This window comes from Frankliniella occidentalis, unplaced genomic scaffold (assembly GCF_000697945.3).
Source record: "Frankliniella occidentalis isolate FOCC.00 unplaced genomic scaffold, Focc_3.1 Scaffold232, whole genome shotgun sequence".
Classification (NCBI taxonomy): Eukaryota; Metazoa; Arthropoda; class Insecta; order Thysanoptera; family Thripidae; genus Frankliniella; species Frankliniella occidentalis.
This window is the reverse complement of record NW_026267358.1, coordinates 202,315-212,480: the sequence shown is the minus strand read 5'-3', so window position 1 is coordinate 212,480 and position 10,166 is coordinate 202,315. Positions and strand designations below refer to the sequence as shown.

The window sequence follows — 10,166 nt, the reverse complement described above, 5'->3', positions numbered from 1 at the left end:
ACAAAATGTCAGGGGTGGGATTCGAACCCACGATCCCATACTGGGAAGCAGACGAGAAGTCTACCGCCTTAGACCACTCGGCCACCCTGACATACGATCCTCGATCACACATGCTCTACTTAAGTTACCACCTGATACGACGCCATGTGAATCCTCGATCACGTAGCAACGATAAGATCGGCTTAAGTTAGGTACACAGTTAACAACTGATAAGTCGCTCTGTTCATCCTCGATCACTTAGGCCCCTGGGTTAGGTACGAGTTAGGGGATGATAAGACCGCCATCACTTACGCCCCTAGGCTAGGTACGAGTTAGGGGATGATAAGACTCACCCCATCGTTAGGTTAGGTTGTGTTAGGGGATGATAAGACCCACCCCATCGTTAGGTTAGGTTGTGTTAGGGGATGATAAGATCGCTTATGTCCGAATGGGGGACGTGAGGTGGGGGTGGGGGCATGTCCGAATGGGGGACCAAGATGGCGGATGTCCGAATGGGGGTACCTTACTACTCATAACGAAGTTGCATTATCTGTTGAAATCCGAGATTGTATCTTCCCGAAGACCAACACTTCGTGAAATTCCCTCCAAAAACCATAATAGCGTGAAGTACTGCTCGAATTGCGACGACATGCCGTGGTCGTGGACTCGCCAAAGGTGTTTGCGGGTTGTTTTGGGGGTGTGCTGCGCATCCCTCGCCAAATGGTGGAAGTTGCAGCCCGCACTCTCTGCCCCTCACTTCGTACGCCCCCGGTATTTTGGGGGGCTGTTGCGCAACCCCCGCCAAAAACTGGGTGTTGCAGCCCCCAACCCCTTCACCCCACTTCTGCCCCCCCTCCCCCCTTGTCATCTGTATCCAAGACCAGCTGATATTGCTAAATTGGTCCGGTCCCCAGTGAGAAATGCAGATGCAAATATCGAAATATCTCACTGGGATAGTGGTCGGCCATAACGGGATCGTCTAGAAAAATCTCAATCAAGATCGATCTTGAAAGCAGATGATACAAATTTAAGAATAGGTCTTCTTTGCTCTAATTTTTTCTCAAATTAAGCTACGTAGAGGAGGATATAAGGGCAGGTAGAGCGGCGGGCGTCGGTTGCCCAGTATTGTTGGGCAGGGACGGGGCCTGCACTGCCTGGCGCAGTATTGTCGGCGGGAGGCGGTAGCGCGTAAGCAAAGCGGCTTATTAAGCGCGACGGCCATTCCCTCAGCGCCCAATGATGTTGTTTGTGTTTGCCGGTTTGCGCTAGGTCTCTTCACTTTTAGTTTGCTTCCTCTCGTTTACCCTACCGAGAGTTAAAGCTGCTGACACATTGATATTACAAATAAAAAGGAAGCAAAGGTTCGTATGTAGTTTAAAACAACCGTCAATTCGTTTTTGGTTTTAGCCTAGGTTTTAGCAGTAGACGAAGCGTGATGGTTCGTCTCAAGAGTTTTATTTGGCCATGACATCGAGCTCAACATATGCGCACTGTATGCAGCCCTTTCGCCAGGGTAAACCACTCGTCGATAGACCGCGGTAGCGGCCGTACGGCAACGCTGGAAACTTTCCCATTTGAAAGGCAGTAGTGCTGTTGAAGTTGTAAGTCCCCTGCGATAAATAGAAATTAAGGTAAGAGCATGAGTTAGCAGCTGTCAGAAAAAGTGAAGTCTTCTTTCCCAGTACCATCAGCAAGCGTCGGAAGAGAGAGAATCGCCCGACTCATTTCAAACTCTTTCCGGAATTCTGAAGAACGTTAGCGACTTTTTCAAGTAGAAGAGTCCACTAAATCCACACTTCAAAATGCTTGCAAAGAGTTGGCTCGGATTGTAAAAACTTTTCTATGCAGGTTGCAATCAATTTTGAAGCATTACAAGAGTTACTTTTTTTTGCAATACGAACTACTTGTTTGCAGCGTTTGACAGCTCACAAAGAATTTCTTCGTTTCACGAACTGGTTATTGGTTCTATGTATGAAATTCAATTGATCACAAGTTTTTGGCAAACAATGTAAATAATAAAGACTTCAAGGGTTTCAGAGGGTGTCTTTTTTCGAGGTATCGTCCCTCACAAACGAACAAAATATTTAATGGGTTTTGGCCATTTCGACTCGGGCCTGCTGATATTGCTTCGTCAAGCGAGATGAGGAGCTAAAGACATGCAACAGTGTTCACAATATTTTTTTGTGCTCCCTTTTTGTCAGAGCGGTGAGGATAAGTAGGCGAACGATAGTGTGTCGTGCAATATGATAATTCACTTGTTTATCTCACAATAGGAATGACGCAGCCACCAGACGAGTCCCTTTGGAAAAAGTTCGAGAAGTTTCCTACTAGGTTCTGTTTCATCATTGAACACCCTTTTGATGGGTAGTTGAATACGATTGCGTTCGGCGTCCACTTGTTGTTAGACCAAGTGTCAAAGACAATACGTTCCTGGAAGGAAACTTGCGTAAGAAAGTACATGATAAAGGACAGGCCCATCTCCCGGCCAAGCGGAGAACTAAGGCGTAAAGGTTTGCCTACGCACTAGGCTGGCAACAGCCACCCCACCGCGAGGCCGGGCCCAAGGTAGGTCAGGCTGCCTATGTACCAGGCGCCTCCGAGTCAGGGTTAAAAGTGAACCAAAGGTTACGGGAAACCGTAACACTGGGGGAGCGACATTTTTGTAAGTTGCTCGTTTTGTGTCACATTTGCCACCTTTTCAGTTGCAGATATCATTTGTTTTGAGTGTTTTTTGTTAACATTGCCCTATTGGAGCAATGAAAACATACGTCGTCGCTCTATTTGTGCGAAAAAGAGACTCTATCCTATACAGTGCACCCGCTTCTCTGATTGGTCGTATATGCTTACCCAATATGAGTCGTTGAATGGTAGACTGTATGTGACATTAATGAATTTCGTCTGCATTTCATCTCTTTTGTGAGGATTAAAGCGTGAGAATTTTACTGTCCAATGGATACCACCGTCGTACCCCTTTTCTCCAATTGCACAATTATAGTGCCGGTGTAAAACCATGAAGTATGGCCCCTGGAAAAGAAATCAATCGGGGGTTAAAAAAAAAAGTGGGAGGAATGCCCGCTTTTTCCACAAACCCGTGATTAAATGCCACCTCCATTACTCATTACTATTACTAGGCAGAGAGGCAGATCGAGGTTTGAATTACTTGATATTTTTCTATACACATGAGTAGTGCATTATTGAGGAGTACATTGAACACAAAATACGCTACACAGAGTACAGTTAAATACAGGATGAGTGCATCGCAATCACGGGAAGACTGCATAATGGGCACAATCACAAGTACAGCATGAGTGCACACAAGAGATGAGCGAACATGTTCGCATTCGATCGAACTCGAACGAACATCGAGCTGTTCGTGATCGCGCAAACGCTAGACAGCTGCAACGAGCGAGCAATGAGACCCAGTCAAAAATGGATCGTTGACTCGACGTCGAGTTGACTTCTAATTGGCCGTCGACAAGTCGTCGATGACAATGGTTGTCATCGACGCAAAAATGGCCGCAAAATCGACTAGCTATCGACGTCGACCATAAAACCCAGTTATCGACGTGGTTTCAATAGTTCGTCGTGCGAAGTCACATCGATCAAATTTTGATCATGAATATAAAATGCTTTTGTAGGCAAACGATTGCTAGACTAAAGGAAGGGGTAAAAAAGATCCTCACCTCTGAGTAGGACAGGCTCAAAGGTGGGAAAAACCAATTGAACCTTAGAATTTATCCTGTTCTTACTTGTCTTCAAAAAAATTGTGAAATGACTCAACTTGGCCCAAGTGCGGTTTCCTTTCACCAGTTCCACCTTCTGATCATTTATAAAACATCAAAAAGGCTCGTAGAGACTTGCAAATTGTTTGGATTTGAAGAGTTCTGGCTTCAAGGACATTTCCACTTAGGGTAGGGGGGGGGGGACTGGTATCCCATTGCCTGTCCATTTCTCTTTAAGGGGAGACCCTACTGAAATTCCGATTTTCAAGGAAATTTGACCTTACCGATAATCGAATATATTTTAATGTTGTTCTGTTAAAAAAAACTAACGTTCAGATTTTTTACCGAATATTTAGAAGCATTTTAACCTATTTTCATGACCAGTTTCAATTTCAAAATGGTTGTTTATCACAAGTCCCTTGCGAAAAACTTTTGGATCTAGCATTCTGCGTTTTGGGACCTATTATCTATAAGGAACAAAAGTTACCCCGAATAAAAGTTTACTGAGCCTTTAAAGACTGACAAAAACAGCTACTTCGAAATTTTGGACGAAGTCGCCATATTTTCAGTACGGTCTCCCCTTAAAATGTGCCCACACCTAGGTTTCTTAGTCAGATAATTCCGGAGAGAAGTTGTGCGCAAAATGTGAAAGTGGAAATGCCCCAGAGGCCAGAACTCTTTAAACCAAAACAATTTCCAATGAATCTATGGCTCTTTGTGTGTTTTTGAAATTATCAGAAAGTTGAACTGGTGAAGGGAAACCTCACTTGGGCCAAATTCTCACAATTCGCAAACCTAACCTGTCACGAGCCGGCCGGTGCGGAATGAGAAGTCACTCAATCCTTTCATATTACAAGTGACAAATCGGTTTGGAAAGTTTTACACAAAAAAGATAGAGTTTTAGTAACTATATAAAATGAACAGAACCAAAAAGGAAAAACTTTCTGAAAGATTTTCTGCCGTTTTTTGAAAAATAAACAAATTTCCTCCGTATCACCCTGAGTTTTCACGCAGCTTTTCTTATTTCTATAAACCAGAACTGGAAATAAATACAGGTAATACTTGGATCAGAAAGACGACAGACGCACCTCACGAACTTTGAGATTTTGATCAATCTCCTTTTCACGTTAGTTTCAAGCTTTCAATTAATATTATTTTCTAAAATTAAAACAGCGCATTTTAAATTAGTTACCAAACCAACAAAGCGAAAGTACCAGTCAAACGTGGCGACAAATTTAAATCAGATAACGAAAGCCAAGCGAAAATTAATCACTTACTGTCAGTCACCTTGTGTCAGTCTGGTCAACGACAACTTCATCACTTCGATTTGACCAAAGTTTCAGTGGTCTTGGCATCTAAACAAAGCCAACGTTGAAGGGTTGAATCGACGTCGAATCGACTGGCAACTCCAACATGCCGTAAGCCAGTCGTTTTGCGGAGTGGCTCGCTAGCGCCACAGATCGCAAGCGCTACGGGTCACAAGCGATACAGCGCGCTTGCGATCTGTAGCGCTTGTGACCTACGTCGCTATTTCGACATGTTTGCATTTCAAACTATAATGTATGAAAAATAATATACATGTGGGTAGTTTTTATGTAAAGTTATTGAAACGTCAAAATTCCGTTGACTTTTTTGATATGTCGACTGCGCCATTGATACGACGTCGACTCGACTCGACGAACCATTTCTGACTGGGGCAAGCGTCCGCCTCTGTAGCCGACCGCGGCACCACCATGGCTCTCATCTGTTTGATCGTAGCCGCCCTTGCTTTGCTCGCTCGTTGGCTAACACACAGCGCGAGTAACGCGAGCAAATCTTACTCTCTGTGGTGTAGCTGCGTGGTGCAACACGCGCGCTCGGATGCTGCTTTGGACGCGAGCTACGCCAGCAGATTACACTAGCAGATTTGCTCGCAGATAGCTCATGAGCAAAATCTTTCTCCTTCTCGCATTCCTATTCAGGTAGGAGGGGCCCCCTGGCGCGTCGCCCCTAGAGAAGATAGCTTAAACTGGGCTGTCGATACCAAATTTTCTGAAATCGGCTCATAGTAGAGCCTCACAGTGAAAGCAAGACCTGGAGTATTCCTCATTATCCAGGGGAATTGGAAGAGTCCCAGGGAACGTCTGGGAGACGTCCTGGGTTTCCCAGTAGGGCTCGTGGGTTTCCCAGTAGGGCTCCTGGGAATCCCAGGGAACCCCTGGGGAACCAATTCTCCTGGGAATCCCAGGACACGGTTTAACCGTGTGCAGAGCGTGCAATGCACTTTGAGGAGGGGGGTCACGGGCGCTACAGTAGCTACTCCACTGAAGCTAGTTTCTCTAGGTGGCCCTATGAGCAACTTTGCTTACAGCCCTAAGCTCGTAGCGCGTTGCTCTCATTGCTCAGTCGTTGCAGGTCCCTCACGAACGCGAAATGCTCGGATTCGAAATGTTCGAGTACTTCTCTAACAGAAGTTCGTAGGAGAACAGTATTGGAGTGTTTCAGAAAGACGTGTCATCTATGGTTGTAATAAAGGGGGCAGTGGCAGGTTAGTAAATAAATACAATTTTAAGCGTTAACGGAACTATTGTAAACGAGCGTGGTTAGCTTTTAAAAATCATAAGAAATTCACATTTCAGAATCAGTACTGTCTGCGGGGTAGCGGTGACGCGGTCAATGGAAGAAGCAAAAAAAAAAAAGTCCAAAACGTCCGTGTACTAGGCTACTGTGCACTGCAGGCGTGTAGTGTGGGCAGGCTAAGTGACGTCACCACAGGCGCAAATACCTGTTTTTCAAAATTTCTCTTGTGAACGCGTAACCGCTACCCCGCAGACATTACTGATTCTGAAAGGACTCAGTGTGCCCTCGGTTTTCATGCAATAAAACGGGCTTCTTCGGCATTATTTGATGTAAATGGCGAGTGATGGGGCGCACGTTTAGGCCCCTGGACACTCCCCGTCAACATCAATACAATCTTAAGTAGGTTGCAATACTACCTGAGCTATTTCAGCAAGCATCCACTGATTCATGGCATTCAAAGGTTTCATAGTACCAATGCAAAACATATTTTCAACCATTTTTGAATGTAATTTAAGGTTCATCCACTTATGTCGGAGTTGTTCACAATATTGTTTCACAGCAGCATTCTTTAAATTGTGAACCATCAGAGGGAGATTAGTCACCATAGAAAGGTTTGATCAAATTTGGAGCCCTGCATGTCTGGTTCCATTTATAAGCTGCACAAGCCTGCCATCCATATCTTCGAATCTAAAGCAATTCGTGACCCAAAGAGGAGCCAAATATTCCAGACTCTTACCAAGATGCAAAAGCATATGCAAATTGTGACTCGTGTGTCTTTTACCATACAATTTTTCAAAGTTTTCAACCAAAATACTTAAAATTGCAGAGGCTTCTTTGATATCATCAGAACTTATACTAGAAGTATTTAACATAGCAACACCATGAACAAACAGAATAAAATGTTCAAAATAACCTGTGGGAAGGACACCTGCAAGAACACATAATGAGAAATTAAATAAAAATGCTCTTAACATTGAAGCTTTCCAATGTACTAATTTATCAAGGGCTTCTGGCATTCTATCAAGAAAATGAGGTAGGTCAATCTCAAGTATTCTATTATTGACAATGTCCATTTTTGAAAAGAGAGAATACGGTTTTTTCTGATTGTTTTTATCAGTTCAAATGTTCAGCATTTGCCGCATAACCCCCAGAAAAACACAATGCATTGAATCAATTGCAGTTGATAAGAACATATTGCTTAACATATAAAAAAGATAAGTCGGGCCTTTTATTCCGCAGCAACCTGGGTCATTCTGTAGTGCCTTGTTCTGAAGAACGTTGTGATCAATGGCAAACTGGACATTATCATGGTACTTTTCTAAAGTTCTTTCTTCAAATTGTCTATCAAATGGGAACACAGTAACATCATCAGTTTCTTCTGAGTTTTCACCACGGCACAAACAAAATGCACAAGAAACAAGCGGGCCCGCCCTTCCGCCAAATGGAGTTGCCAGCTCAGGTTCGCTGCGCCGGCAACTCCGTTCGGCAGGGGCCGGGCCTGCTTGGCCTACCGGCGGCGATGGTCGGGCCGCAGGCCCGACCATTTCATTCACGCATTTTCTGAAGAACATAATCAAATAATAAAGCAGGCCTCCGACCCGCTAAAACCTGTTGTCTTTAAAATTTGCCCCTTTGACATGAGAAAGGAATGTAACGGTGACGCAACGTGACCACAACCCACCCTTCTGCTTAGAAAACCTGTTTTTTGGTTTCGTCAAAAAAGACCCTCCAGCGCCCAAACTGTTATAGAGACAAACGGACAAAATTTTAGCCCAAACGATTCTACTTTCGCGAATTACCCCTTAGCAGAACATAAAAAATATTAACTTTTTGGACATAATTCTGTTCCTTTGATACCACAAATCTCACCCTTCGGGGTGGTTGCCAGGATTTGCCGTAGGCGCCTCGTTTTCTAGGAGTGATACCCTGAAATTTTGAAGTCTCTAGCACATCTTCTTCTGATGGAACAGACATACAGACACACAGACACGGGGTCGTTTGCAGAAGCCCGCTAGGTAGCTTTTCTAAAGCAGAAGGGCGGGCTAAAAAAAAACCAGAGTGGGTTTTCATATTCAAAAAGAAGAAACAGCACAAGTGCCACACAAAAGTTTGACGCAACCCTTATTCACAGAAGTCTCATTTATGCTAATACCCTTCTCCAGATCTTTCAAGTCATAATAAATATTTTTAATAGTTTAACTAGGGTGAGGCTTTGTCACACCACACCATATTCCACCAATTAACAAATTCTCTGTCAGGGAACGCTTGTTAGGAGGCAACTCATTGATTACCAAATAAAGGGGCCACAGAGACATTAGGGACAAATTGTTGGCTGAGCGATAGCGAAGCCCATTACTGCACTGACTGAAAAAGTTTCATTCTGTTTGTTTGTCTGTTTGTTTGTCTGTCTGTTCGCATATAGGGTAGTGCAGCGCCTACAAGATGGTCTACCTGTCTGGCGCCAAGGTTGGGCCAAAACGAAAATCGCAATGCGATCCGGGTAAACGTTGTCGCACAGGCCCCGGACTTTGCACACGGTCTCTTATAGGTCAAAACTACCATTTAGGCTCCGTACCTCAAATACGTTTAGGGTGGGATGGGCTATCGTACATGAGTACAGAAATAATTCATCCTTCGAGGAAGATGCACGCCAGACCACGTCTCGCGTGACTTGCTACCCACTACTTAACAAAAGCTGATACTTATGTTTTTCTAGTGCAAAAATCAGACAAGGCGTACAAAGAAATTTTCGGAAACACGCGGAGTGCCAGATGTTTTTCCCCCTCATGGATGTAAAAATCTGATGCCACAGTCACAGTGAAGGAAGGGGAGGGTGAGAAGGGGGGCGGGTGGTCAGGTCAGCGTAACGTAGTTTATGAGCGGCTTTTATAACTTTCCCTTGTATTTGCCGCTATACTCACTGCGAAAGAATGCATCCATCGAGCGTCACTAATAGCGAAAGCGAAAATCAGGAATCGGATAGAAAGACGGGCATTATCGTGCATAGCAGCTTCTGCAATCTGCGAATACAAAAAAGAGCAGTTGCAAGTAGAAAATGTTAAAATAGCAACGACGTACGCCCAGGAAACACTGTAAAAATCTATAGAATTAACAACAAATTCAAACTGTTATGTGGAATAACGGTGGTACACTGTTAAATTTTGACCTCTATCCTGGTGTAGGGGGTGGCAGTACAGCCCGTCTTTGTCAAAATTCATTGTAGACCGTAGGAGAGGGCACAAAATTTAACAGTATGCCATCGTAATTCTAATTAACAGTTTAACACTGTTGTAAATGCTGTAGATATTTTTTACAGTGAAAGTGGTAATGCATATTGTCAAGCAAAAACGAGACATCCCCGTTTCGTTTTTTGTCTCACTTCCTCCCTCCATTGGCCTTAACAAGCCTCTATGTGCGACTCTTCATAAGATATCTGAACGAACCCAACAGAGTCGACAAAGACTTGTCTCGGTTAAAAAAGTGGCAAGTGGCAATGGGCTACCTTAACTAAATATCTAATAGTATCGAGAGTATGTGGTAATGATACACACCGCGGCAATACACAGCGCTTCTCTTCCATGCAATGCAGTTTCTGCGCTAACAGTTCTAACCGAGGTGCTCTGTCTTCAACCGGATGTAAAAAGGTTGCGTGTTAAAATACAAAATACTATGGGATCTGATAGAAGGCAGACTTGCGTCACAAACCGAGTAAAGCATTCTGCAGCATTCTGCAGCATTCTGCACCTCATACGTGTCAGCGTCAAAGTTTAGGCCTACTTTACCCCGGTGACACGAAAAACAAACAATAGGGTGTTCCAGGCCATCCAGAACGAACGTAGGAAAATAACAAACTCCCTGATTTCTTGTTTCCGAATTGGCTTTGATTGATCGAGCTATTCACGTCCC

General features: G+C 44.1%; 1 protein-coding gene and 1 non-coding gene across 2 annotated transcripts; both read right to left on the bottom strand.

Moving 5' to 3' along the window:
* Positions 1–6: 6 nt before the first annotated feature.
* Trnar-ucu (transfer RNA arginine (anticodon UCU)) lies at positions 7–91 on the bottom strand. The gene has a single exon. It is a non-coding gene; the product is annotated as a tRNA-Arg (tRNA).
* A 1,324-nt stretch (positions 92–1,415) lies between these two features.
* On the bottom strand, positions 1,416–9,862 carry LOC113212068 (uncharacterized). Its single transcript, XM_052272937.1, has 5 exons — positions 9,763–9,862; positions 9,182–9,280; positions 2,827–3,003; positions 2,248–2,409; positions 1,416–1,589 (listed from the first exon to the last, which is right to left on the bottom strand). Exons 1-5 carry the CDS (start codon positions 9,838–9,840, stop codon positions 1,434–1,436), a joined length of 672 nt encoding a protein of 223 aa, XP_052128897.1. The 5' UTR covers positions 9,841–9,862; the 3' UTR covers positions 1,416–1,433.
* Positions 9,863–10,166: the final 304 nt, after the last annotated feature.

Coding starts and splice junctions, on each gene's coding strand:
- LOC113212068 (XM_052272937.1), bottom strand. CDS start 9,840: ATGGAAGAGAAGCGCTGTGTATTGCCGCGGTGTGTATCATTACCACAT. Junction 2,410..2,826: donor CATTCAACGACTCATATTGG/GTAAGCATATAC, acceptor GTTTCCTTCCAG/GAACGTATTGTCTTTGACAC. Junction 1,590..2,247: donor GTGGCTGCGTCATTCCTATT/GTGAGATAAACA, acceptor TATTTATCGCAG/GGGACTTACAACTTCAACAG.